At 60.3% G+C, this 27843-nt stretch overlaps 1 protein-coding gene, 1 long non-coding RNA gene and 1 pseudogene across 2 annotated transcripts; all 3 read left to right on the plus strand.

The window, feature by feature from the left end:
- Positions 1-6608: 6608 nt before the first annotated feature.
- Positions 6609-7891, plus strand: LOC123357924. The gene is made up of 3 exons (XR_006575621.1): positions 6609-6673; positions 7119-7220; positions 7710-7891. It is a non-coding gene; the product is annotated as an uncharacterized LOC123357924 (long non-coding RNA).
- Positions 7892-8044: 153 nt separating this feature from the next.
- Positions 8045-17190, plus strand: LOC123357925 (coiled-coil alpha-helical rod protein 1-like). The gene is made up of 15 exons (XM_045000811.1): positions 8045-8063; positions 8117-8511; positions 8836-8957; positions 9042-9159; positions 9470-9580; positions 9884-10027; positions 13201-13311; positions 13809-13915; positions 14284-14396; positions 14713-14791; positions 15037-15092; positions 16159-16260; positions 16350-16501; positions 16628-16763; positions 17009-17190. The coding sequence occupies exons 1-15, from the start codon at positions 8045-8047 to the stop codon at positions 17188-17190; spliced, it is 1947 nt and encodes a 648-aa protein (XP_044856746.1).
- A 2357-nt stretch (positions 17191-19547) lies between these two features.
- On the plus strand, positions 19548-23994 carry LOC123357927 (annotated as a pseudogene).
- Positions 23995-27843: the final 3849 nt, after the last annotated feature.

The raw sequence follows: 27843 nt of genomic DNA on the forward strand, positions 1-27843 counted from the left end.
TAAGGCAATTAGATGCAAAGTGTAAGTCTGGGAACCAGTTTTGGTTTGGAAACATCTAGCCACTTTCTGAGGGGAAAAAAGGAAAGTTTTGGAGAAAAATCCCAACATTTTTGCTAAAAATGTGTTAGTTAAAAAAACAAAACCCAAAAAAGCCAACTAATTCACAGTAGAAAGTACATTTTTTTTAAAGTCGGTTTGTTTTCAAACCCAGCAGAATTAAACCTTCTCCAGAATTTGTTTGAGTTCAGGCAGCCGTAAAATTGGCAAATAATGTGTATTTATGGCCAATCAAATGGCAAACTACTCACAATTGCAGAAATTATGAATGCAAATTGTATGATTTTCCCTGCAGATTTAGGGTCTCTTTTTCGGAACATTTGTCCCTTACTTACCCTTGGTATTTCAGTCTGGAAAAAGCAAGACTTCATTAATTTTCTTGCCTCAAAGCTGTGAAGAAATATCTGATTCTAATATCTGAGGCCTTGTCTACACTACAAGACTATTTCGAATCTACTTAAGTCAAATTTGTGGATTTGACCTTATGAAGTCGAATTTGTGTATCCACACTAAATACAGTAATTCGAATTTCTGAGTCCACATTAACGGGGCTGGCGTCGACTTTGGAAGCGGTGCACTGTGGGAAGCTATCCCACAGTTCCCGCAGTCCCCGCTGCCCATTGGAATGCTGGGTAGAGCCCCCAATGCCTGCTGGGGGGAGAAATGTGTCGAGGGTGGTTTTGGGTAACTGTCGTCATTGAACCGTCAATCACGCCATCCCTCCCTCCCTCCCTTAAAGCGCCTGCGGGCAATCTCTTCATGCACTGTTCTGGTCAGTGATAGCGCGGATGCCACATCACTGCAAGCATGGAGCCCGCTGCTATCATCGCCGTTTTCTCCTCCTCGCACTTTATCGTCCACCTCTTCCACAGTCAGCTTCTGAGCAATTGGGCTACTTTTCAATGGTGCTGCAAGCACTGGGGGACCATAGGGGACGTTTTACCAACATGAATGTCGGGTGGCCGGGCAAGGTTCGTCATGCGTGTGTTCTCAGGAACTGTGGGCTGCGCATACGCCTGCAGGAAGGTAGTTTCTTCCCGGACCACGAAATAACTGTTGGGGATGTGCAGACGCCTATAGTCATCCTAGGTGACCCAGCCTGCCCGCTAATGCACTTGCTCATGAAGCCCTATACAGGCGCCTGGGACAGCGACAAGGAACTCTTCTAATCCCAGCGATCAGCGAGCAGCGTGACCTGTGGCTGGTCAGTTTTTTTACAGAGAAGCTGAACGTGCCCCTGTTTCTTTACCCAGTTACTGTTGACTCTCCTCTTCGGTTACATACCCCGTTCACCCAGTTTCCCCCACTTCCAACACACGTGTAAAAATAAAATACATGTCCCACTGTTACTTAAGAGAGGTTTCTTTATTCATGACTTTTCGTTAAAGGCTTGACACTGGGACGCAGACTGTGTTGGGTAGGGTGTGCGCTGATGTAAAGACCGCCTCTAAACTCAAGAAATGACAGGCTCCTGCTCCTACAGCGGTCCGCAGTGCCGGAATGCTTCTTTCAACGGAGCCTGCCATCCCTCTTTTTCGAATTCTGTGTGCGGGGGGATATGTGACCTTGTGGCGGAGGAGGACGGATACAGATTCCTCTGCTGCGTGACTCTGCGGTCCAGGACAAGGACCGCTGTATAAGATCTGTAACCGCCCTCCCCCGCTACAAAGTCACATCCCCACCGCCCACTCAGAACCTGGAAACCACCTCCCATACCGACCATGGTGCCTACTGACTGCACTGTGTGTGTGACCCGCTGCTGATCCTTCCCCCGTGTCTGTACCGTGGGAAAGGTGCCTGTCCTATGCAATTAACAACCCCCTTTCCCCCGCACCCCATTCAAACACAGTCTTCTGTGAAAAAAAAATCAGAAACATTAATTAACAGCAAAGTATTTTTATTACTTAAGTAGACAGTTAGGTGATGGGACTGGGATTGGGACTTGTGTGAGTCAGGAAGGGAAGGACTTCTGAAAATGTAGGGTATGAGAGCTTTTGGGTACTTGAGCACTCTGCTGGGGTGCACTGACAGTATTGACGGCCCCGGGCGCCCCTCCTCCTGGTTATTTTGGGTGAGGGGGGTATGTGACTTTGTGGCGGGGGAGGGCGGTTGAAGATACACTGCAGGGGGGCTCTGTCCTCCTGCGGTCCTGCAGAACATCCACAAGGCGCCGGAGCGTGTCCGTTTGCTCCCTCACTAGTCCAAGCAGCGTTTGAGTCGCCTGCTTGTGTTCCTCACGCCACCTCTCCTCCCGTTCGCTGTGTGATCGCTGGTACTGAGAGACGGTCTCCCTCCACTGGCTCTGCTGGTCCGCCTTGGCTAGGTAGCAGCCCATACGTTCATCGACTATCTTGTCCCTTGTCTTTTTCTTTCTCCACCTAATCTTTGCCAGCCTCTGCGAGGTGGATGCTGTGGCAGGTCTGGAGACAATGGAAGCTGTGAGATGGGAAACAGCGAGTGAATTCCTTGCAAAGATACATTTTTGCGAACAAATAACTGAGTCTAGCCTGTCTCTGTGAATTCTGTGTTGAGACCCCTGTGCCTGGTGGGGCAGAAATCATTTTCACGATGAATTCTGGGTAAATGTCACGATTCAATCCTTCCTCCGGGAAAGCAACGGCAGACAATCTTATCGAGCCCCTTTTCCCGGAATTGCCCTTGCACACGCCATAGCGTGGCAACCATGGACCCTGTTTTGCCTTTTGTGTATGTCACCGTATGTGTACTAGATGCCGCTGACAGAGGCGGGCCAGCAGCGCTACACGGCAGCATGCTTTTGCTTTTGCATGACAGCAGGGATGGTTACCAGGCATACTGCACTGTCTACCATACCATGAATTGGTAAGAAGACGGTAATAAGATGCTCATGGTTACCTGTCCTTTTGCACTGCACCATGTGGTGCTGTCATAAGTGCCCCTGGCCGATCAGCCAGGGGCGCAAAAGCCAAAATTGGGAATGACTCCCTGAGTCAATCCCTCCTTTTTGGTATCTAAAAATAGAATCAGTCCTGCCTAGAATATGGGCAAGTGTACTAGAGAACCTCTGTATCATAGAACCAGAGAGCACAGCTGCTCTGTGTCCGATAATACATAAATTTTGAGCTGAATGCTATTCACAGTGGGTGATCCTGAAACAACCCCACCTGCTCATTCCGGCCTTCCCGCAGCCTTCCTGGGCTACCATACCATTGTCCCACCACTTGTGTGATTAAGTCATAAAGAGTGCAGGAATAAGACACAGGGACTTGTTTGTGAGAAATGAGTGGAAGGAAGCCTCCAGCTGCAATGATAGTCCAGGCAGGACATTAATTACTGTGGATGAAGGAGACCATCATCCTGCTGCTAGTCCAGGGGCAATTGAATCTTTTCTTTACACATGAAGGGTGGGGGCTGATGAAGCTCAGCCCCCTGTTGCTATGATGAGGACGGTTACCAGCCATACTGCACCATCTACCAGGAAAAATTAGGGCCAGGCGCCCTTGATTGACCTGACCGATGCTAGTACGCATGGTTACCAGTCCTTTTGCACTGCCCCATGTGCCAATGGGCTGAGGATGACGATGGATATCAGTCATACTGCACCGTCAGCCACCCATGGCGGGGGGGGGAGTGAGGATGTCGTTGTTCAGTGCTGCAGCATCGCATGTATCTGCAGCATTCATTACGGATACGGTGACATCTAACAGAGTCAACACAGGACCGTTTCCCCTTTCACTTCTGGGTGTGGGGGTGTGTGTGCGTAAATTGCCGAGCTATGCCCTGAGCCACCGCGGACACTGTGTTAGACCCTAGAAGCATTTGGAGCTCAGCCAAGAATGCAAATGCTTAGCGGAGACAGCAGGAACTGTGGGATACCTTGCGTCCTCAGTCCCCCCTCCCTCCATGAGCGTCCATGATATTCTTTGGCTTTCCGTTATGCTCGTCACGCAGCTGCGTGCTGAGTCTCTGCTATGCCGTCTGTCTGGAGATTTTTTAAACATACCTTGGACCAGGCGTAAAATTACAGTAATTACCCTAAATAGATGCAGGAGTCTCCGAGCGAGATCACCCTGAGGACGGTCACTGAAGGAGATAGAGAGCGCATGCTGCGTGAAAGCTAGCACGAACCAGGGCCCGATGCAGCCGTGCTCGGGGAGGCAGTGCTCCATGAGTAATTAATGAAAGCCTCGCGCGGAAAAGTGTGCTACCACGGAGCACCCAATAAGGCAGCTCTCCCCAGGAACCTCCTGCTGATGCTTTTCGAGTAACCCCAGGAGAGCTTCGTGGAGATCTCCCTGGAGGATTTCTGTTCTATCCCCATATATAGAGAGACCTCCTTTTCACACACTTAAGATTCCTGTTACATTAATAATAAAAGTGAACATGGTTAAAGCACTTACCGACTGCTCCTTCCCCTGATTCAGGATCCGGGTTCATGGCCGGGGAGGGTTGGTAGGGGATCTCCGTGACGGTGATGAAGAGATCCTGGCTCTCCGGGAAACCAGCGTTGTAAGCGCTGTCGCCTGCCTCGTCCTCCACAAACCCTTCCTCATCTTCCCCGTCCGTGAACATCGTCGAGGAACTGTCCGTCGACACTGCCCCATCATCAGAATCTTGGACTTTAAGTCGAATACAGAATACAGTGGGAACTTTAATTTCTCTTATTCCCGTGAGCGGGCGCTAGGATCTCTCCTGCCACGATGAGCTAGGAGCCTGAGGCAGAGTTGGCCCCGCAGAGCGGGATCTGCCCAGAAGAGAGGTCGGCTGCAGCTAGGCAAGATGCTCCGGCATGTGTCTGAGCTTCCTGCCGGCTGCAGGGCCAGAGGCCGGGGTAACAGGCAGGAGAAAACAAATCAGAAGCACAGAATCATGACAGGACCAAGCACCATCTAGACCGTCTGGCTTTGTGTTACGTGGGTAGAGAGTTCTGTTGTGTGTCCTGGGCTTTTACTGGTTTTAGAGAATGGGACATGGGGCCTGTCCCCTCGGGGCGCCGGCTCCCATCTGGCCCCAGGGCAGGGACTGGCTGGCTCAGGGGGGCAGGGAATGGGGCAGGGGCCTTTCCCCTCTGCGGGGCGCCGGCTCCCATCCAGCCCAGGTTGGTGCTGCTGGGTCTGGTCACTGGTTGTCTCCCATGTGAAGTGGCGCTGGGCTGGCTCCATGGAAGGCAGCACCCGTACGACTCAAACTCTACCAGCCGAGGGCGCTGACCAGAACCGGGCCCCTTGGCCGGCAGCCCCCCCAGAGCAGCCAAGGACTGAGTGGGCCATGGAAAGTGACCCCCCCCATGGGGCAAGGGGGCTGGGTGTGCAGCAGGAGGGGGACACTGTGCCCCATCCAGGCTGCCCCTGCTCTGGCGGGGAGACACACAGGCCTCCAGCCTACAAGGACGAACCCCTCAGGGGTCTGGATCTGGGCCAGGGGAGGGTTTGAAGCTGGGTCTCCGTGGGCCATGAGCCCCCTGGGGGATGAGGTTTAAAGGAGGAGCAACCAGAGGGGATGGTTTAGACACCAGAGGGCATCACAAGCTAACAGGAGTGAATCCACTTCAGCAGGCGCTGGTTACTGGCCTCACCCCGAGCCCGGCCGGCTGGTGGGTCTGCAGAGGGGCTGTGACAGTTTTGAACCAGCTGAGGTGCAGGGGGAAGAATCACCGGACGCCTGGGTTCACTGCAAGCAGAGCTTTATTGAGTCGGCCCCACAGAGAGAACGGCAGGGAAGAATCGCAGCAGAAATGCAGCGCAGCTAGAAATCCACTCATCCTTGTACTGCTTGAAGGGCTCCTCCATGCGGTGTTTCATCTGCTTTGGATACAGCACAGCACCTCCAGGGAGCCAGGGACTGCGTTGCATGTCGGATTCTCTGCTGAAACTGGATTAGTTAAACCAGATTAAACCCCCACCCAGCCACCCATGTGGACATCCTTACCCTATTCCATTTCTTGCATCTGAAGAAGTGGGTATGCACCCACGAAAGCTCATGCTGCAAAACGTCTGTTAGTCTATAAGGTGCCACAGGATTCTTTGCTGCTTCTACAGAACCAGACTAACACGGCTACCCCTCTGATACTATTCCATTTTAGTTTAACTCTGAGCGGAAATGAACATAGAATTAAACTAAACTGGAATAAACCATTCCCTCTGCATTAAGGGCATCCACATAGAGGATTAATCTGGTTTAATGAATCCGGAGCGGGTCTCCATGTAGACAAACCCAATGGGGCAATGCAGCTAAGCACTACTAGCACATACAGGCGCCCCCAGTCCCAGGCTCACGGGAAGGATCCCTGAGCCCAGCAGCGCGGAGAGCCCGGCCTCCAGCGCCCCTCAATCCTCCCCGCCCTGGCCTCCTACAGCTGTGATTGGTCAGCACTGCCTGGGGGCGGAGACGCTGGCTCCCATTCTCCCCGTTGATTGGTCACTGATGCCTGAGTGCGTATGTCTCCCGCTGACTCCTCCCCTCGACGCGGATTGGTTAGTTAGGGGAAAGGGACGTGCCTCGCTATGACCCCGCCCCTCTGCCTGCTGATTGGCTCGTTCGGATTTCCGCGGGCCCGTGGCGCGAGGGGAGGCTGTTGGTCTCGCGAGGTTTCCCCGCAGGCCGGAGGGGGGAGCTGGAGTGAGCCGGGTGCGGACAGGTGGGGACCCGGGACCAAACTCCCGGCGTGCCCCGCGCGGGGGGGGACAGACTCCCGGCGTGCCCCGCGCGTAGGGTGGAACCAGACTCCCGGCGTGCCCCGCGCGGGGGGGGGGAGCCAGACTCCCGGCGTGCCCCGCGCGTGGGGGGAGGGGGGAACCGGACTCCCGGCGTGCCCCGCGCGCGCGGGGGGAGAACCAGACTCCCGGCGTGCCCCGCTCGGGGGGGGGGACCAGACTCCCGGCGTGCCCCGCGCGGGGGGGGAGAACCAGACTCCCGGCGTGCCCCGCACCGGGGGGGCTGTGGGGGACGAGTGTAGGACGGGAATGGGGGAAGGAGCAGCTCGCGATGTTTTTGTAGGGTCGATCATAAGTCCCCAGGCTGCGGCAGCCGCCCGCTGGGCACGTGGCTGGGGCAGAGAGACGAGCTGGTCTGTTCCCCTCTAGGGACGGGGAGTCGTCCGGCCGCCCCCGGGACAATGGACAAGAGGGAAGAGTCCAGAGGTCACCTGGACCCACCGGCCGCCTTCGGAGCCCCCAGACCCCCCAGTAACATCCACAGCTCTGAGAGTCCCCTCAGCTCAGCACCACGCGCTGCCGTCCCGGATGCCTGGGTCCCATTCCCCATCTCCAGCACCTTAGGGACGAACCCCATGCATTGCCATCCCGGACGCCTGGGTCCCATTCCCCATCTCCAGCACCTTAGGGATGAACCCCGTGCATTGCCATCCTGGACGCCTGGGTCCCATTCCCCATCCTGGTCTTCCTCCCTATAGGGGCGAGCCCCATGCATTGCCATCCCGGACGCCTGGGTCCCATTCCCCATCTTCAGCACCCTAGGGGCGAGCCCCATGCATTGCCATCCCGGACGCCTGGGTCCCATTCCCCATCTTCAGCACCGTAGGGGCGAGCCCCATGCATTGCCATCCTGGACGCCTGGGTCCCATTCCCCATCCTGGTCTTCCTCCCCATAGGGGCGAGCCCCATGCATTGCCATCCCGGACGCCTGGGTCCCATTCCATGTCATTTCTCCCATAGGTCCTAGGGGGCTGATCCCTCCCTCCCATTTCCAGAGCCGGTCGGCGCCGCCCCTGGCTGCTTCTGGAGCGGTGTCCTGGAGGGCCGGGCCGCCCTGTTGGCAGCCCCAGGAGCTCAAAGAGCTGAGGCAGGAGAACCAGCGCCTCAGAGATGAGCTGCACAGATGGACAGCAGGGGGCGCCAGGGCACCCAGGAGCGGAGACGGAGGAACCTGGAGCCAGGACCAGGTAAAAGGCTGTGTCCCATTCCCTGCCCCCCTGAGCCAGCCAGTCTCTCCCCTGCCCTCCGGCACCAGGATCAGAGCCAGTCCCCGAGAGGTGAAAGGCCCCACGTCCATGTCTCCCTCCCCTGCAGGTCCCTGGACAGGGAGGCGGAGCCCCAAGCTGCCCGTCACGCCCTGGCCATAGCCCAGCAGGCCGAGCTCATTTCCCACCAGCTCCACGAGATCCAGCGGCTGGAGGCGGAGCTAGCTGGGCTCCGAGCTGCCGCCCTCCAGCAGGAGGCCACAGTGGCCGCCAGGGAGAGCACCGTGGCCTGCCTGCAGGGGGAGCTGGAGCAGCTGAGGGGGAGGAGCCAGGCTGAGGGGGAGGCCCTGAGGGCGGAGCTAGAGGAGCAGAAGAGGCGTGGCCAGGCAGAAGTTACTGCCCTGAAGGCGGAGTTGGAAGAGCTGAGGAGGTGTGGCCAAGCAGAAACGAATGCCTTGAGGGCGGAGCTAGAGGAGCAGAGGAGGCGTGGCCAAGCAGAAGCCGACACCCTGAGGGCGGAGCTGGAGGTGGCCGCTGAGCAGCACCAGCAGGAGCTGGTGGTGGCACGGGGGGAGCTGCAGGCGGCGCTGGAGGAAGGGAAGGCCCAGACCCAGAGGGCGACAGAGCATCTGCAGGGGGCGCTGGCGGAGCACCAGGCTGAGGTGAGTGGGGGGCTGGGAGCCAGGACTCCTGGGTTCTATCCCAGCTCTGGGAGGGGAGTGGGGTCTGGTGGGTTAGAGCAGGGGGGGCTGGGAGCCAGGACTCCTGGATTCTATCCCTGGCTCTGGGCGGGGAGTGGGGTTTGGTGGGTTAGAGCAGGCGGGGCAGGGAGCCAGGACTCCTGGGTTCTCTTCCCACCCAGGTCCCCTCTCTCCCCCCAGCTCTCCCGTCTCTGCCAGGCCCATGGGGCTGAAGTCGGCTCCCTGTGGCAGCGGGCCCTGCAACTAGAGCAGGAGCTGGAGGCGAGGGGACGGGAGCACCAGAGCCTGCTGGAGCAGCTCAGGTAGGAACGGCCACGGGATGGCGCCCCCTGGAGGCAGGAAGCCCCCATCCTCATGTGTCAACCCCCTGCTTTCTCCCCCCGCAGCACGGCCCAGGTGGAGCTGGCCTCCCAGCAGGCCCTGCTGCAGCAGCTGCGGACCTACGTGGGGGAGCAGGGGAGCGGGCTGGGCCCCGAGAGGCAGCAGCTGCTCGGCCAGATGCAGGTGAGGAGGGGGGCCTCTGGAGGGATGAGCTGCACACGGGCAGTTCCTGTTGCATCCTGCAGGAGGCAGGACTGATCCCCTCTCAGCAGGGGGTGCTGGCACACATGGGGGGGACAGGACTGATCCCCTCTCAGCAGGGGGTGCTGACACACATGGGGGGGAGACAGGACTGATCCCCTCTCAGCAGGGGGTGCTGACGCACATTGGTGGGGCGGACAGGACTGATCCCCCCAGCAGGGGGTGCTGGCACACACCGGGACAAGACTGATCCCCTCAGCAGGGGGCGCTCACACCCTCCCCTTACCCCCAGTGCCTAGAAGGGGAGCGCGACGCCCTGAGGACGACGGCGGAGCTGCTGCAGCTCAGACTGGCCTTGCTCAGCGACATCCTGGCCCTGCAGGAGCTGGAGCTGACCAGGAAGGTAACGGCCCCCTGGCACCACTAAGTCGCTTTCCCCTGGCACCCAGGGCTGGCCCAGTTCCCCAGGGCGGCTCTAGGGGGCGCTGTGCTGCAGGGAGCCCAGCAGGGGTCGCTCTCCCCGGGCACCCAGGGCTGGCCCAGTTCCCCAGGGCGGCTCTAGAGGGCGCTGTGCTGCAGGGAGCCCAGCAGGGGTCGCTCTCCCCGGGCACCCAGGGCTGGCCCAGTTCCCCAGGGCAGCTCTAAGGGGTGCTGTGCTGCGGGGGGCTGCGCTGTAGCCTGGTGTTGACCCAGTGTCTCCCTCCAGCCCTGTGACCCCCTGCAGCCCGAGCCGGCCCAGAAGAGCCAGTCCCTGCTGAGCCGCTGGCGGGAGAAGGTCTTTGCCCTCATGGTGCAGCTCAGATCCCAGGAGCTCGGCCACGCGGACGCCACCAACCTGCTCCAGAGGAAGGTGAGGGCCTGCTGGAGGGGAGCGGGGTCTAGTGCTGGGAGCCCGGACTCCTGGGTTCTGTACTGGGGGAATTCTGTGCCAAAAAAATTAAAATTCTGCACACAATATTTGAAAACTCGCCAAACTTCTGCATATTTGATTTGTCAAAATAACACAATAGAATCATGCCAGTTACAGTTATTTTGGTGATTTATTTCAAACTGTCAGCGAGTATGTCTGTAACAGTACAGACCCAACAAAAAAAGATGCTGGTAATATTTTTTGACAAATAGATTCCTTACGAGGTGTATTAATACGCAACTTTGTGTAATTCATCTAAATGACACTACAGAGCTGTATGTCCTGCACCCGTGAGAAGCAGGGCAAGGGCTTGGGGGAGTCAGGGGTAACGGAGGAGCTGAGGGAGAGGGAAGGAGCCTGGAGGGTGTTGGGTGTGGGTGGAAGGTTTTTTGGGGGGCGGGGGGGATGGTTAGGGAGTTGGGAAGCCTCCCCCATGCAGACCTTGGCTGACCCCAAGCCTCTCCCATTCAGTCAGGCACATCTGCCTGTGTCCCTGCACCCGCATCCCCCTGTCCCCAAGCTCAACGCTTTTCCCCCCACTAGCCATTCTGAACCCCAGTGTGTGACACCCAGCAGCCCTGTGTGCCCCGCTCTGTCCTGACCTGGCTCTGCGGGCAGGGTGCTGTGGTGAACTCTACCCAGGGGGGATTCTGCAGAACTGGGCATTGACTTCTGTATTTTCCCTCATAAAATACATTATGAGGGAAAATGTAGTTCCGCCTTTGCCCACCAGAGGGCGCAGTGGCGCTGGGACGCAACATAGAATCATAGGACTGGAAGGGACCTCGAGATGTCACCTAGTCCCGTCCCTGCCCTCAGGGCAGGACCAAGTATTATAGACCATCCTTGACAGGCGTTTGTCCAACCTGCTCTTAACAATCCCCAATGATGGAGATTCCACAACCTCCCTCGGCAATTTAGTCCAGTGCTTAACCATCCTGACAGTTTTTCCTAATGTCCAACCTAAACCTCCCTTGCTGCAATTTGAGCCCATTGCTTCTTGTCCTGTCATCAGAGGTTAAAAAGAACAATTCTTCTCCCTCCTCCTTGTAACCCTTTACATACTTGAAAACTGTTCTCATGTCCCTTCTCAGGCTTCTCTTCTCCAGACTAAACACACCCAGTGTTTTCAATCTTCCCATAGCTCATGTTTTCTAGACCTTTCATCATTTTTGTTGCTCTTCTCTGGACGTTCTGCAATTTGTCCACATTCTTCCTGAAATGTGGTGCCCAGAACTGGACACAATCCTCCAGCTGAGGCCTAATCACTGCGGAGCAGAGCGGGAGAATTACTTCTCGTGTCTTGCTTACAAGACTCCTGCTAATACATCCCAGAAGGATGTTTGCTTTTTTTGCAGCAGTGTTACACTGTTGACTCATATTTAGCATGTGATCCACTATGACCCCAGATCCCTTTCCGCAGTGCCCCTTCCTAGGCAGTCATTGCCCATTGTGTATGTGTGCAACTGGTTGTTCCTTCCTACTTGGAGCACTTTGCATTTGTCCTTATTAAACTTCATCCTATTTTCCTCAGACTATTTCTCCAGTTTGTCCAGATCATTTTGAATTCTTATCCTGTCCTCCAAAGCACTTGCAACCTCTCCCAGCTTGGTATCATCTGCAAACTGCATAAGTGTGCTCTGTGTGCCATGAGCTAAATCGTTGATGAAGACATTGAACAGAACCGGACCCAGAGCTGAACCCTGCAGACCCCACTCGTGATGCCCTTCCAGCCTGACTGAACCACTGCGAACTCCTCTCTGGGAGCAGTTTTCCAACCAGTTCTGCACCCACATTATTAGTAGCTCCATCTAGGTTGCATTTCTGTAGTTTGTGTATGAGAAGGTCCTGCGAGACCGTATCAAAAGCCTTACTAATGATATTCCCTGTCTACCACTTGCCCCCATCCACAAAATTTCTTTGACAGGGTAACATGCCATCAGGTTGGTTTGACACGATTTGTTCTTGACAAACCCAGGCTGACTGTGACTTATCACCTTACTATCTTCTAGGTGTTTGCAAATTGGTTGCTTAGTTAGTTGCTCCATTATCTTTCCGGGTACAGAGTTAAGCTGTAATTCCCCGGGTTGTCCTTACTTCTCTTTTCATAGATGGGCACTAGATTTGCCCTTTTCCAGTCTTCTGGAATCTCTCTTGTCTTCCATGACTTGTCAATGATAATCGCTAGTGGCTCAGATATCTCCTCAGTCAGCTCCTGGAGTAGGAGGCATTTCATCAGGCCCTGGTGACTTGAAGGCATCTAATTTCTCTAAGTAATTTTTAACTTGTTCTTTCCCTATTTTAGCCCCTGATCCTACCCCGTTTTCACTGACATTCACTATGTTAGTGTCCAGTCACCAGCAACCTTCTCGGTGAAAACCAAAACAAAGACGTCATAGGGCACCTTGGCCATTTCCACATTTTCTGCTGTCGTCTTTCCCCCTTGAGTAACGGGCCTGCCCTGTCCTTGGTCTCCTCTTGCCTCTAATATATTTGTAGAATGTTTTCTTGTTATCCTTGATCTCTCTAGCTAGTTTGATCTCGTTTTGTGCCTCGGCCTTTCTAATTTTGTCCCTACAGACTTGTGCTATTTGTTTATATTCAGCCTTTGTAATTTGACCAAGTTTCCACTTTTTGTAGGACTCTTTTCAGAGTTTGAGATCATTGAAGGTCTCCTGGGTAAGCCAGGGGGGTCTCTTGCCAGACCTCCCGTCTTTGAAAAACTGCCAACTGTCTTCAATTGTTTTTCCCCTTAGACTTGCTTCCCGTGGGATCTTACCTAGCAACTCCCTGAGTTTGCCGAAATCTGCCATCTTGAAATCCATTGTCTGTATTGCGCTGTTCTCCCTCCTACCGTTCCTTACAATCATGAACTCAACCATTTCATGGGCACTTTCGCCCAGCTGCCTTCCACTTCCAAAGTCCCAGGAAAGCCGCCGGCTGTTCTGGTGCCACAGCGCCCTCTGGTGGGCAACAGACGGAACCGCAGCACTTCTTAGGCAAAACGTTTGTTATGCGGGAAACTACAAAATTGTGCGAGACCAAGGGATTGGGCACGTCCGCAGGTGCGCAGAATCCGCCCCGGAGTAGCTCTATCCCCACTCTCTGTCTAGGTCTCAGAGCTGCAGGGTGAAGTGGAGTCGAGGGACCAGAAGGTGGCGCTGCTGCTTCACAGTCTTCAGGACAAGGCAGCTGAGGCCGATATGGAACGAGTGAACAACAAGGTTTGATCCTGGCTCAAGGGGGCGGGGAATGGGGCACGGGGCCTTTCCCCTCTAGGGGGCACTGGCTGCCATCCGGCCCCAAGGCAGGCACTGGCTGGTTCAGGGGGGCGGGGAATGGGGCAGGGGCCTGTCCCCTCTATGGGGCACCACCTCCCATCCAGCCCCGGGGCAGGTGCTGGCTGGCTCAGGAGGGTGGAGAATGGGGCCTGTCCCATCTAGGGGGCACCGGCTCCCATCCAGCCCCAGGGCAGGCACTGACTGGCTCAGGAGGGCGGGGAATGGGGCTTGTCCCATCTAGGGGGCACCACCTCCCATCCAGCCCCGGGGCAGGCACTGGCTGGCTCAGGGGGGCAGGGGATGGCACCCGGGGCAGGCACTGACTGGCTCAGGGGGGCAGGGGATGGCACCTGGGGGGTGGGGTACTGACTGGCTCAGGGGGGCAGGGGATGGCATTCGGGGCAGGCACTGGCTGGGACTGGCACTCTGCTCCCTTACAGAGGCTCCGGGCCGAGCTGTCTCACCAGGAGGACTCAGGGCAGCGTCTCCAGCGCCGGGCGGAAGCAGCCGAGGGCTCCTTGCAGGGTCTTGTGGAGATCGTGAGCAGGTACCTCTCGGGGGCGCTCTACAGACAAACACGGGGGCCCTGGGGACTAGAGCCCTTTCCTCTCTAGGGGGCGCCAGCTCCGATCTGGCCCCACCCAGGATCTCTGGCTCTGATCTTGTCCCTCCATTAGCATGAACTTATAATCAGCGGCTCCCGCCACACCCCTGCTACCCAGAATCCTTTGCTGCAGTGTTTTGGCATCTGTGGACCATCAGCCCCTGGGGCTGGCGTGATTAAGGTCATGACCCCATCTGTCCCCTCATCCTCCAGTTCTGGGGTCGCAGGCCCGGCGTGTAGGACGTGAGGTGTGTGATTGGTCGGGGTGTGGAGGTCATGCCCTCTGACCCTCAGTCTCGTCCTGACCACAGGCTCCACCAGCAGGTTGGGGGGCAGGAGGCGGAGTTGAAGGCAGCTGCATTGAACCTGGCGGGGCTGGGAAACCGAGTCACCTTCGCCGCCAAGAGAGTCGACACCATCCAAGGTGAGAGGGACGAACCGGAGCACTGAATCCGACTGACTGGGCCCATCTACCCCGGTATCCTGCCTGCCCCAGGGCAGACCTACGGGCCCATCCAGCCCAGTGTCCCGGATCATATCTTCTGTGGGTCTCAACGGGGTACATGATCCCCCTTCACTTCCTGTCCCAAACTGTTGCCAGCCACCCTGCCCCAGAGCTGGCTGCATTTCAAGGCCAGATGGGCCATCCCCTGCAGCATCCCTGTGGGGCTGTTCCCAGCCGCCCCACCCCAGAGGTGGCTGCATCTCTGGGCCATAGCTCTACATCTGTGCCGTTGCAGGGCTGGTGTCTTGTAAAGTGGCCATGGCTCGACTGCAGAGAGACGAGCAGCCCAAGGCCGCTGGGTCAGAGAATGACGGGTGAGTCCTGTCCAGCCCCACCCCACCCTGGGGACGGGAACCAGCCGATGGCACAGCGCTTGTAGGGGCACCATGAGGGAGTGCGGTCTAGTGGTTAGAGCAGCGGGGGGCTGGGAGCCAGGACTCCTGGGTTCCATCCCCGGCTCTGGGAGGGGAGTGGGGTCCACTGGTTAGAGCAGGGGCAGCTGGGAGCCAGGACTCCTGCGGGGGCCATCTGACTCCCTCGCTCCCCCCTTCCCTCCCAGCCTGTCCCACGAGGCTCTCCGGGCCGAGCTGGCCCTGCTGCACCAGGAGCAGGACCGTCTGTGGCCGAGCTGAAGAAGGGGGCCCAGATCCTCGAGCAGCAGGTGGCCGAAGCCTGGGAGAAAGGTACGTGGGCCGGGTCGAGCTCGACGGTGCCCCCGGTGGCACAAGGGGAACCGCACCTGACAGTCTTTCCCCACCGCTGGCTGGGGTGCGGCCCCTACTGGCCACAGCTGGAAGTGCAGGGAGGAGGCCCAAGGTCCCGGCAGGTCAATAACAAACCCGTCCTGTCGCAGCGGAGCGGGAGCTGCGGGAGGCGACGTGGAGCCTGCAGGGGGCGCTGGAGCAGAAGGAGGAGGCGGAGCGGGAGCGGCGGCAGCAGCAGGGGCAGCTGGAGGGGGCGCAGCGGGAGCTGCGGGAGAGCCTGGAGGAGGCCGAGGGGCTGAGACGGGAACTGGCTGGGCTGCGGCATGACTATGAGAGAGGTACGGGGTGGGGAGGGCTGGGGGGGTGCTTCAGGCGGGGGGACGGGGGTCAGCTTGAGGTGCCATGCTGAGGGGAGAGGATCAGCGGGGGGTGCCATGCTACGGGAAGCAGGGCAGAGGTCAGGGGGGTGCCATACTGCAGGGCTGGGCACCATGCTGCGGAGAGTGGGGCAGGGGTCAGCGTGGGGGGCCATGCTGCGGGGGGAGGGCACCAGGCTGCAGGGAGCGGAGCAGGGGCTCGGTGGGGGGCTGCAGTGCGAGGGCTCAGTGGGGGGCTTTAGGGATTGGAGTGGGAGCTCGGGGGGGGCGGGTGCCAGGGAGCGGGGTGGGGGTTTGGCAGGGGTGCCAGGCTGCAGGGAGCAGCAGGGAATGCCATGCAGAGCGGGGTGGGGGCTCGGCGGGGGGCACTGGGCTTTGGGGAGCCGGCTGGGGGGGGTGAGTGGCAGGGGGTATTGGGGAGCAGGGGTGGGTGCTGGGCTGTGGGGAGCAGGGCTGGGGGCGGCGAGAGTCAGAGGGGGGCACCAGGGACCGAGCGGGCAGCAGCAGGGGGGCGGTGAGGGTCAGTGGGGGGGACCTGGCGGGGAGCAGCAGGGGGCGCTCTCCCCTGGCAGTCAGCCCTCCCCCCTCATTGCCCCCCAGCCCTCCAGGAGAAGGTGACGGAGGTGGAGACGCGGCTGCGGCGGGATCTCTCGGAGCTGGAGCAGCGGCTCGGCGAGGCCCGAAGGGAGCACACGAAGGCTGGTGAGAGACGCCCCCCCCAGCCAGCAGAGCCCCCAGCTTGCCGAGCCCCCGGCTCCCCCGCAGCCCCCTCACCCGCCCTCTCCCCGCAGTGGTGGCCCTGCGCCAGGCCGAGCGCCAGGCGGCCCGGGACAGAGCCAGGAGCCAGGAGCTGGCGCGGCTGCAGGAGGAAGCCAAGCGGGAGGAGACGGGCCGGCTGGGCGCGCGGCTCCAGGCACTGGAGAGAGACAAGAACCTGCTGCTGGTAGGTGCTGGCTTGGGGGGTGCCGCTGCCGGAGCCCCGCAGTGCCTGGTCGCAGCCCGTGTCCCAGGCCTGGGCTCCCCCGGGAGCCGCGTGCACCCCCCTTCCTAACCCCGCCTCTCCCCCCAGGCCACGCTGCGGCAGGAGGGGCTCCTGGCCCAGTACAAGCGGAACCGGCTGGTGGCCCGGCGGAACCCAGGGGAGCCAGTAGGGCCCGGCCAGCAGCCACCGCCGGGGAAAGGGGGAGCCCGGCCTCCCTCCAAAGGTACCGACCTGCCTCCAGCCCCCCTCCGGGATCCCACCCAGAGTGCTCCCATCCCCACCACCACCTGGGCCATGGCCCACCCAGAGCGCTCCCATCCCCCCACCACCACCCGGGCCATGGCCCACCCAGGGGCCCCCCTCCCGAGTCCCTCCAGCCTGGGCTGTGGCCCCCCTAGAGTTTCCCTGCTAGGATCCCCCTGCCCCACCTGGGCTGTGGCCCCCCTGCCTTCCCCTCCCCCCTGCCAGGATCCCCACCCAGGCGGGGCTACGCCCCCCACCCCCTCACCTGCTACGATCTCCCCCCAGAGACCCTGGCCGCGGTGCTGGACGACCTGCAGAGCCTCAGCACGGCCCTGCTGCGGGAGGAGGAGGAGGAGACGCCGCCAGGAGAGGAAGGCAGCGCTGAGGATGAGGAGGGGCCGCCCTGATGGGGGGCTGGGGGAGCTGCTCCCCGTCTGGCAGCTGGTTTTCATGGATGTGAAATAAAGATCATTTGAATTAAACACAAATACGTTCCTGTAGCTGGCTCCTGGCTCCTTCCCTCCCCAGCTCTAACCACTAGACCCCACTCCCCTGCCAGAGCCAGAGAGAGAACCCAGGAGTCCTGGCTCCCACCCCCCTGCTCTAACCACCGGCCCACACTCCCCTCCCCGAGCCAGGGAGGGAACCCAGGAGTCCTGGCTCCCACATACTTTTGTTTGTGTGTGGGGGGAAATCCTGTGGATTTTGCACACGGGCGCGCGCACACACACCCATACACACACACACACACGCACCCCCATTAGCAGGTGCTGTTAATTATTCATGTTTCTTAACGATTGGCCCCCTGCTGTTGCCTTGACCCCTTGTGCCCCCCAGCGGTTGGGCCACACCCCATCTCCCGCCCCCACCCATGCTGCCCAGCAGGGGCAGGGCCCATGTTAGGCCAGGCCCCCCCATGTCACGGGCTGAGCGTCGCCCGGCTGGTCTCGCCATGAAGGAAGGTGGGGCTGCCCCACTCCCCAAGTTAGCCACTGGGGCCGCTGGGGGGTGGGGGAGACGCCTGAGCTAAGGGCTCCCTGCAGGCTGGGCCTGGGCGTTGGCTTGGTGCCAGGGGGCCCCTGCTACTCCCCCAGCCCAGCCCAGCTGCTCCCCAATGACCCCCCCCGTATCCTTTGCTGAGGGGCGGGTTCCTGTAACACCCTCCCCCCCTGCAAAAAAAAAGGGCCTGAGCCCTGCCCCTCACCTGGGCCCCTCCCTTCCCTGAGCCCCGCCCCGCCCTTTGCCTGAGCCCCGCCCCTCACCTGGGCCCCTCCCTTCCCTGAGCCCCGCCCCGCCCTTTGCCTGAGCCCTGCCCCTCACCTGGACACCTCCCCTCCCTGAGCCCCGCCTCTCACCTGGGCCCCACCCCTCTCCTCTCAGTTCCTTCCCTTCTAGCCCCTCCTCCCAAGTGGGCCCCTCCCCTCCCTGAGCTCCGCCCCTCTCAGCCCCGCCCCTCTCAGCCCCTCACCTGAGCCCCGTCCCTTCTCTCCCTGCTCCTTCCCCGCCTGGCTCCTGCCCCGTTGCGCATGCGCGCGCGCCCCTCCCTTCTGGCTACAGTTTATGGCGCTCGCGCTCCGGCCCCGCCCCTCTCCTGTCAAGTTCGGCCAATCAGCAGTCGCCCACCGGCCCGCTCCTCACATGACTCCGCGGTCCCGGCCAATCAGGGAGCGGATGCCCAGGCCAGAGCCAATGGGGAGCAGCGACCGCGCCCACCCGTCCCGGCTCGGCCAATCAGCGGGCGACTCCCCAGGCAGCGCGCGCCGCACGGGAGCCCGGGCAGCGGCTGTGGCCGGCGGACGCTCAGCGCCGGGCCGAGACAAGGGGAGGGGGAAAACGGGGTCCCGGAGCTACGTGACTGGTGGTACCCCGTTGCCAAGGAGACCGGGGTCCTGGAGCTACGTCACCGCGGGGACCCCGTTACCAAGGAGACCTGGGTGTCGCAGCTACGTCACCAGAGGGACCCCGTTACTAAGGAGATCGGGGTCCCAGAGCTACGTCACTGGTGGTACCCCGTTACCAAGGAGACCGGGGTCCCGCAGCTACGTCACCAGAGGGACCCCGTTACTAAGGAGACCGGGGTCCCGGAGCTACGTCACCAGGGGACCCGGTTACCAGCAAGGCCTGGGTTCTAGAGCTGTGTTGCCAAGGAGGCTGAAGTTCTAGATCCTTGTTGCCAAGGCAACCCGGGATCATGCCCACCAGCCTGGCTGCCCTGGAGGCCGGGGGGCTCTAGCGCTGCGTTGCTAGGAGACCAGGGTTCTAGAGTGCCAGCACCGAGAGGAGGGGTCAGACAAGGGCTCTGGCTGCGCAGGAGCCTGGTTGCCATGCCGACCGGGTGTGAGTTCTAGAGCAGCGTTGCCAAGAGACACGATGTTCGGGAGCCACTTTCCTGTGGGGGGGGGGGCAGGTTTTCTAGACTGGCGTTCGTGAGAGGTTCTCGGTCCTGAGGGCAGAGGGAACAGCTAGAGACAAGCGCAGAACGGGGGTGTTTCTGGAGCTCTGTCAGGAAGGGGGAGTTCTAGAGCCATAGAGCAGGGGGTCTAGAGCTGGGAAAGGGCCCTGCCAGGCTCCAGAACTGCATTGCACAGGAAGGCAAAGGGAATCCAGAGCTGGGGAAGGGGGAGGGGTCCAACCCGTTCCTCTCCCTCTATCTCAGCCTCCATGGCCCCCATGCTTTGGCTCCCCTGAGCCCCCGGAGGGCAGTAGCAGGGTCCCCCTGCCCCGTGCAGGGAGCCAGTGCACTTTAGCAGCGGCCAGGGGGAGGAGACGATGCCGTGAGCTGCTGTGTCGTCAGCTACTTAACGAGGGAGGGAATGGGAGGGAATTAATTCCCCCCCAACACACGCACAGGGCAGAAGTGGCTGGGGCAGGAGCTGGATAAATTTCCAGCCACTGCTACCATGAGTTGCTCCAGTCTCAGCCAGTAAACTGTTCAGAGAAGAATAGAACCCAGGCGTCCTGGCTCTCAGCCCCCCCCGCTCTAACCCACTAGACTCCACTCCCCTCCCAGCGCTGGGATAGAACCCAGGAGTCCTGACTCCCAGCACCCCCTCCCCAATGCTGTGGAGGGGGAGCCGGCCATGCCGTCTGAGGCCCTGCCCTGCTTCCAGCTGCTGCGCATGGGCCCAGCCTGCCCGGGGGATGACCCGAACCGGGACCTGCACACCTTCCGGCCAGCCGGGCCACGCTGCACCTACCGGCTAGGGCGCTGGGCCGAGGTCTGCGACGTCCCCCTGGTGTCGGAGCGCAACCCGGGGCTGGTGTCCCGCGTCCACGCCGAGATCCACGCCGAGAGGGACCCGCACAGCACCGCCGGGGAGTGGCGGGTCTGCCTGGTGGACTGCAGCACCCACGGTGAGGGCTGGGGCGCGCTGTGCTGGGGGGAGCGGGGCGGGAACTCAGCAGGGGGTGCTCTGCCCTGGCAGTCAGCGCTGGCTCCAATGTCTCAACACCATGGTTCTGGATCCCCGCTCAGTTAATTCCTTCCTTTGCACTTCGCATCGGAGACGATTCCCTTTTCACTTCCTGTTTAAAGACTCTCCCGGATCCTCACCCCAGAGGCAGCTGCATTTCAGCCCCAGGCCAGTCATCCCAGTGCAGGGTCCCTGGGTGGCCACTAAACACGCCCCACCCCAGAGGTGGCTGCATGTCAGTGGCGACTGACAAGATCCCAGAGGATAAGTTATCACACACACAACCAATCCGCCCTCCCTCTCTGTGTTCTCCTGTACACACCCTGCTGTCTAAGGCAGCGGTTCTGGGCTCGCGGGCTGCATGCGACCCAGTTAGCACACAGCTGTGTGCTAATGGCTGCCGGGCCGTGCTGGGTCCTGGCTGTCCGGCGCAGTGCATTGGGGTCACCAGCTGGCTCCGTGGGGCCCTACAGAGTCTGGGGTCAGTGTTGGGGCTGCCGCCCAGCCCCACACAGCAGCATCTGGGGTCCCTGCCACCCGGCCCCCCGCCCCGGGCTCCACTCCTGGCCCCACTCTGTGGAGCAGTCTCTGGGCGGGAGGCACTGGGCATAGGGTCGGGGGTGGGGGGGGTGTTGTGGTTCTCAGCCTGTGGCCCAGGTAACATTGTGGGCTGCATATGTGGACCACAATGATGAATAGGTTGAGAACCACTGGTGTGAGGTAACCGTCTGTCTATCCCTCACCCCCCAGACTCCTCTGTCTGTCTGTCTATCGGTACGTCCATCCCATACACATCTACCTGTCTGTCGCCATCCCTATACACGTCCGTCTGTCTGTCTGTCCATCCCCACACACACCTGTCCGTCCGTCTGTCCCCATACACGTCTGTCTGTCTGTCTGTCCATCCCCCCACACACCTATCCATCCGTCTGGCCCCATACACATCCGTCTGTCTATCCATCCCCATACACACGTATCCGTGCGTCTGTCCCCGTACACGTCCGTCCGTCTGTCTATCCCCACACACACCTATCTGTCCGTCTGGCCCCATACACGTCCGTCCGTCTGTCTGTCTGGCCGCTACACATCTACCTGTCTGTCTCCATCCCTATACACGTCCGTCTGTCTGTCTGTCCATCCCCAAACACACCTGTCCGTCCGTCTGTCCCCATACACGTCCGTCCGTCTGTCTATCCCCACACACACCTATCCTTCTGTCTGGCCCCATACACGTCTGTCTGTCTGTCCATCCCCACACACACCTATCTGTCCGTCTGGCCCCATACACGTCTGTCTGTCTGTCTATCCATCCCCATATACCCCCATCTCTCTAATCTCTCTCCCCCAATATCTATCATCTCTCCATCCATTTCTACCTCTATTTATTTAGTTAAAATAACCCCACCTGGGAATTCCCTGACCCAAAGCTCCGTGTGTGTCCCCCACCAAACTCGGTGGTTCCCATGAGCAGGACTCGCTCCCCTGTGGCCACTAGCCCACCCCCACGTGTGCCCCTGGCCTCCCCCTTCACCCCACTCTCTCCTTCCCATCTCTGCCAGGCACCTACGTCAACGCGGTGCGGGTGCCCCGGGGCCAGCGCCTGGAGCTGAGCGACGGAGACCTGGTCACCTTTGGCCACCCGGACGCTATGCCCGAGGGCTGCGCCCTGGCGCCCCCGCCTGGCGACTCGGAGTTCTGCTTCCTCTTCCAGAAGGTGCGGGTGCAGCCCCAGGATTTCGCCGCCATCACGGCCCCCAAGGCCCCCTGGCCACTCCCCTGTGGCTTCAAACCCGTGCTGCCCGGCGGCAACCATCGCATCCGGCCGCTAGCCCGGCCGGTGGGGCCCTCCCGCCCCTCCCGCCCCAAGGCCACCCTGATCCTCAGCTCCATCGGCAGCATCAAGCTCAAGCCGCAGCCGCTGACGTTCACCCTGAGCCGGGGCCCGAGGTCGGAGCCGGCCGCCCGGCCTGGGGCCTCCAGGAACCGTCGGAAGTCGGCCCACACGCTGCTCCCCTAGCTGGAGGACGAGGTGACCCGGCTGGACGAGGAGCAGTGGCCTTGCGAGCCGGACGGATACAGCTGCCAAAGCCCGCTGCGCAGGGCGCCGGAGGGGGTGGGGAGCGGCAGGGCGCAGCCGGACGCGCGACTGAAGGTCCAGGTCACGCCAAGCGGGTGAGTAGAGGCGGTTTCCCAGCATGCTCTGCGGAGGGGGCAGGATCATAGCACCTACATCTCCCCCGAAAGGGCCGGAGATCGCCCTGCTGCCCTCAGCCGTCATCGTCTGGCCAGTGTTATAGTTGGCACTGCCTGCAGCGCTCTGCCCCAGAGCTGGGCGCACGAGAGGCCCCAATCTTATAGTACGGTGTGGGGGCTCCAGCCTGGCATCTGGACCTCTCAGAGGCCGGCGTGGGTGAAGGGGGAGCCGTCGAGTTTACACTGAGGCAGCAGTTGGCTTGTAGGATCCTGTGATGACATTAGGGGCTAGTGAAGCCAGCCAGCACCCCCTAGAGGGGACAGGCCCCAGGCCCCATTCCCTGCCACCCTGAGCCCGCCAGTCCCCACGCTGGGGCTGAATGAGAGCCAGCCCCCCCTGACCCACCCAGTCCCATGCCCTGGGGTCCAGTTCAGAGCCGGCGCCCCCTAGAGGGGACAGGCCCCTGCCCCATTCCCCGCCCCCCTGAGCCAGCCAGTCCCCGCCCTGCGGCCAGATGGGAACCAGCGCCCCCTAGAGGGGGGACAGGCCCCTGCCCCATTCCCCGCCCCCCTGAGCCAGCCAGTCCCCGCCCTGGGGCCAGATGGGAGCCAGCGCCCCCTAGAGGGGACAGGCCCCTGCCCCATTCCCCGCCCCCCTGAGCCAGCCAATCCCTGCCCTGGGGGCAGATGGGAGCCGATGCCCCTAAAGCAGGAGGCCCGGCATCGCTCACCTCTCCCGTCCCATTGCAGGAAGCGGCGGGGGCAGCCGCGGAAGCACCCGCTGCATGACACCTGCCAGGTGTTCTCGCAGACGCTGCTGGCGGTGGAGCCCTGCGCGGCCCCGCGCTGCCGCCTGCCCCAGGACGAGACGGTGCAGTGGGTGCAGTGCGACGGCTGCGACGCCTGGTTCCACGTGGCCTGCGTGGGCTGCAGCTACAGCGCCGTCCAGGAGGCCGACTTCCGCTGCGGGGGCTGTCGCACGTAGCCGCGGGGCAGTGGGGGACGGAGCACGGGGCAGCCAGGAGACCGGAGACTGTGCAAGATGGGCAGGGAGTGGTGAAACCGTGCCAGGCAATTGTGGGTGCAGACAGTGACTGGTGAAACTGTGCCAGGCGATTGTGCGCACACAGGCAGCGACTGGTGAAACCGTGCCAGGCGATTGTGCGTGCAGACAGTGACTGGTGAAACCGTGCCAGGCGATTGTGCGTGCAGACAGTGACTGGTGAAACCGTGCCAGGCGATTGTGAGCACACAGACAGTGACTGGTGAAACTGGGCCTGCCGATTGTGCACACACAGGCAGTGACTGGTGAAACCATGCCAGGTGATTGTGCGCACACAGGCAGTGACAGGTGAAACATGACACCTTAGAAGGGACTGGTGAAATCGTGGGAGACAAGCAGCGACAGGTGAAACATGACACCTTAGAAGGGACTGGTGAAATCATGGGAGACAAGCAGTGACTGGTGACATTGTGCCAGGCGATTGTGCATGCACAGGCAGTGGCGGGTGAAAACATGCACACCCTCACAGTGACTAGTGACACCATGCCAGCCAAGTGGAGACTGGGTGAAAACAACCGAGGAGCGGGAAGCAAGAAACGTAAGCCGGGCACGTGGCTGGCAATGAAAACAAGAGATGGCCGGCTTGTGACTTGTGCAAAGACGATTGTGCAAACCTGGGAGCCGAGCACGTCCCCCTGGGCTGGGATTTTTGTCCCCCTGCAGGGGAGCAGGGAATGGGACATGGGGCCTTTCCCCTCTATGGGGCACTGGCTCCACAATCCAGCCCCAGCGCACGTGAGCCGTGGCTTGTGAAAATGTGCCCGGCGGGCGAGAGCCAGTGGAGCACCAATGCATGAGCAGCGCCTCACGCTGACCGTGCCGGGCTATCACTCCTAATCGGGCTGGGCGTTTGCCCGGTGCCTCATCAGAGCATTCGGCAGTCGTGCACAGCACGAGCATTGAAGCAGACGACTCGCAGAGATTACACACGGCCCTTGTGGCAAAACAAGACAGCTGTGCAGCCTCGCACGAGGATATGACCTGGCCGTTTTCACACTCACGGGGACTCCAGGAGGACATCCAAGACGCACACACCCCCCGTGCGACTGAATCGTCCGCCAGCCTTTACACCCCATTCCCTTCCTTCTTTCCGTAGCAGCCGCTTCTCCATGCACCTGGATTTCCCCGTGCGAATAATCCCAATCATCATGGCCTCCATGGAGCCGCTTCCCCGCTCCCTTCTTCCTTCCAGGGGAGGGGAGACGGAAAAGAAGGGAGTGAAAAGGCACCGCAAAGGCCAGAAGCACTGGAGTTTTCAGCCTGTTCCTAAAACGGGGTTCTTCTTCCTACACCTAAACTGGACCTTTCCCGCCCACGACGCTGGTGAATGCCCCCCCCGGCCCCGCCCCGTGCGGTGACACGGATCCACCTCTCCCCGGGTTCTTTTTTCCTTCTTTCGCTCTGGCACCAAAAAAAAAAGAAAAAAAAAGGGGTTTCTAACCAATCACCTGTTCGTTTTTCTCCACCCTTCCACTCCACTTGCGCCCATTGCAGTCTAACCTGCACCGCTGGACCAACCCCCGGCGAATGGTTTGTGTGTAACTCCCGCCCACTCTGAAATCGCTGCAGCACAGGGTGTGCCTAGCTCCCTCCTCAGCTACTGCGCGCCTGCTGGCGGGAGGCTGGTATTGCAAGCCTGGGAATTGACTCCCCGGGGGCAGGAGAAGCCGAGGGGCACCCCCAGGGGGGAACTGTGGCTCAGGGGGCAGGGAGCTGGGAGACCAAGACCCCCTCACAGGATTTATTCTGTCATCTGTAGTTCGGTCCCATTCCCTGCTGGCCACAGCGGTCGCTTCCCCAGATCGGGTTCTACACAGCCCGGCCTGGGTTCAGGTGGGGAGCGGTGTGGGGCCTAGTGGTTAGAGCAGGGGGGCTGGGAGCCAGGACTCCTGGGTTCTCTCCCTGGCTCTGGGAGGGGAGTGGGGCCTAGTGCTTGAGGGGGGAGGAGCCAGGACTCCTAGGTTCTCTCCCTAGCTCAGGGACGGGGGTCTAGAGCAGGGGGGAACTGGGAGCCAGGACTTTTGGGTTCTGTCCCCAGCTGTGGGAGGGCCTAGTGGTTAGAGATCGGGGGGCCTGGGAGCCAGGACTCCTGGGTTCTCTCTCTTGCTGCCCCCATGACCTGAGCTTCAGTCTTTTCCTGTTACACCTGCCCCAGTGAGAAGAGGCAGTGTCAGGGCTGCAGCGCTAGCCCAGGGCGGGGGGGTTCCTGGCGGGGAAGGGATGGGGAGGTAGCCATGGCCGGGGGGGGGGGGGTGTTAAATCCTGCCCCAGCCAGGCCCCTCCCTGAGCCAGCAGCTGGGGTCCTGGGTCACGTCTTAGCTTCCCTGCCGGAGCTTGGAGCCGCACGCCGCCTCTCACTCCATGCAGCAGGGTGTGGTGCAGTCACACTGTGAGCTCTGCCTCTGAAACTAGAGGGGGCGCTGTCCCTGGCTCCGCGTGCAGGACCTGTGTGCATCTGGGCTGCAGGGAGCGGGGTGGGGGCCCAGGAGGGGGTGCTGGGCTGCAGGGAATGGGGCAGGAGGGGGTGCTGGGCTGTGGGGTGGTGGGCTCAGCAGGGTGCACTGGCCTGCAGGGAGTGGGGTGGGGGCCCAGTAGGGGGTGCTGTGCTGCAGGGACCGGTGTGGGGGGCTCAGCAGGGGGTGCTGGGCTGCAGGAAGGGCGAGACGGGGTGCTCTTCCCCCTGTTACAAAGCCAGGCATGGACACCACAAGTCGTTTGGGTAACGAGTCGTTTAATAAGGCACAAAGAGGCAGGCGCGAGCGCGCAGCAGCTTCCCGGCAAGACACGGCCCGGGATTCTCGCTCCCGCCCGGTGAAAACCGAATCACTTTCCCCACATCGGATTCAGCAGCAAAAAGAGAGAGAGAAAAGCTTGGAGGGGAAGCAGGTGGCAAGGATGCAGCCAGAGGGCTCAGGACCCTCTCACCTCCTGCTGGAGAAAGTCTTACACTATTTACACCATTCCCTAAAAAAGAGCTACAAAGTCTAGAGGAACGTGGCTGATCTAGAATCCACCCCCGAGGTTCCTGGGATGGGAGATGGGGGGCTGTGGGGTCCCGGGGGGTTGTGGAGCAGCTGGACCCTGAGGATCCTGGAGGGGGTTGTGTGGTTCTGGAGTCACGGTGGTTCTAAACTCCTCCTGTCCTGGGTCTGGAGTCACTGTGGGTCTAGATGCGACACGTGTTGGTTCTGGAATCACCATGGTTCGGTATCGTGATGTCTTTGGCAAAGGGAGCAAGGTTCTAGACTTACCGTACTTGTTCTAGAGTCAAAGAGCTGCTGTGGCTCTGGACCATCCCCCCTGCAACCCGAGGTTCCTGAAGGGGAGATAAGGTTTGGACACCCCTGCTCTAGACTCTCCATGGGTGGAGGCCTCCGAAGTGGGTGACTGGGCTCTGGAGGCAGAGTGGTTCGTCTAGATCAGCAGTTCTCAAACTGAGGATTGGGCTCAGGCTTTGGCTCCCCCACCCGGGGCACTGAGAATCAGGTGGACTCAGGCTTCGGTTCCCCCCTCTTGGGGTCATGTAGTAATTTTTACTGTCAGAAGGGGGTCACGGTGCATTGAAGTTTGAGAAGCCCTGGTCTAGCTCACGTACACACAGGCTCCCAGAAGATCACCGTGATGGAGTCCTAGTTTCACCAGGATGTTCTAGAGCCCCACCACGCTGAAGGGCTACACTGGAGGTTCTAGATCAACACCCACAACATGGGTGGCCTGATTCTAAAGCATTCATGGTTATACTGGAACCCTCCCACCTTGAAGGGCCGATGTTCTGGATCCCACAAGGTTCTAGATCCCTGACCTGCACCCCAAGATACCTGAAAGGAGCTGACAGAAAGCTCTAGTGGCTCGATTCCTTAGCTATTTCTAGACCTATAAAGATATTACGGGACTGTTGAGATACCTAGAACACCATCAGCTCCAGGTTGTCCACTGAGAGGTGGTAGCTGTTCTAGACCTCCGGGGGCTGGGACAGGGTGGGTTCTAGAGCACATCAAGAACATCCCACGTCTAGAGCCAGGGTGCTTGTGGTCCAGAGCCTCTAGAGCCAAGATGGGGCGCAGGCTCAAGAACGCTTGCTGTCTAGACAAGGCTGATCTAGAACCATTCCTTCCCCCTGCATTGGGTCATTTCATGCAGAGGCCTTTCAGACTGGGGGGAAGGGGGGAGATTTGCCTGTAAATAAAAATGTACCCACAATCCCTTGCCTTAAAATTAAAAATAGGGGGAGGGGTGGTGCAAATCATCCCCCTCCTGGGAAATTTACCCACAATCCTTTGCCATATAGTTAAGGGGGAGTGTTTCCAGTTACAATTCTCCACCCTCCCACAGGCCTGTCAGTGTCTGCCCCCGGCCAGGTCTGCCTCCCCCACCCCCACCCCCCCAGTCAT

This window comes from Mauremys mutica, unplaced genomic scaffold, assembly GCF_020497125.1.
Source record: "Mauremys mutica isolate MM-2020 ecotype Southern unplaced genomic scaffold, ASM2049712v1 001204F_np12_obj, whole genome shotgun sequence".
Taxonomy (NCBI): Eukaryota; Metazoa; Chordata; order Testudines; family Geoemydidae; genus Mauremys; species Mauremys mutica.

Excerpts from the sequence above, each read along its gene's own strand:
- LOC123357925 (XM_045000811.1), top strand. Across the intron at positions 13,312-13,808 it reads TGGAACGAGTGAACAACAAG|AGGCTCCGGGCCGAGCTGTC; the intron begins GTTTGATCCTGG and ends GCTCCCTTACAG. Across the intron at positions 16,764-17,008 it reads AGCCCGGCCTCCCTCCAAAG|GATCCCCACCCAGGCGGGGC; the intron begins GTACCGACCTGC and ends CCCCCCTGCCAG.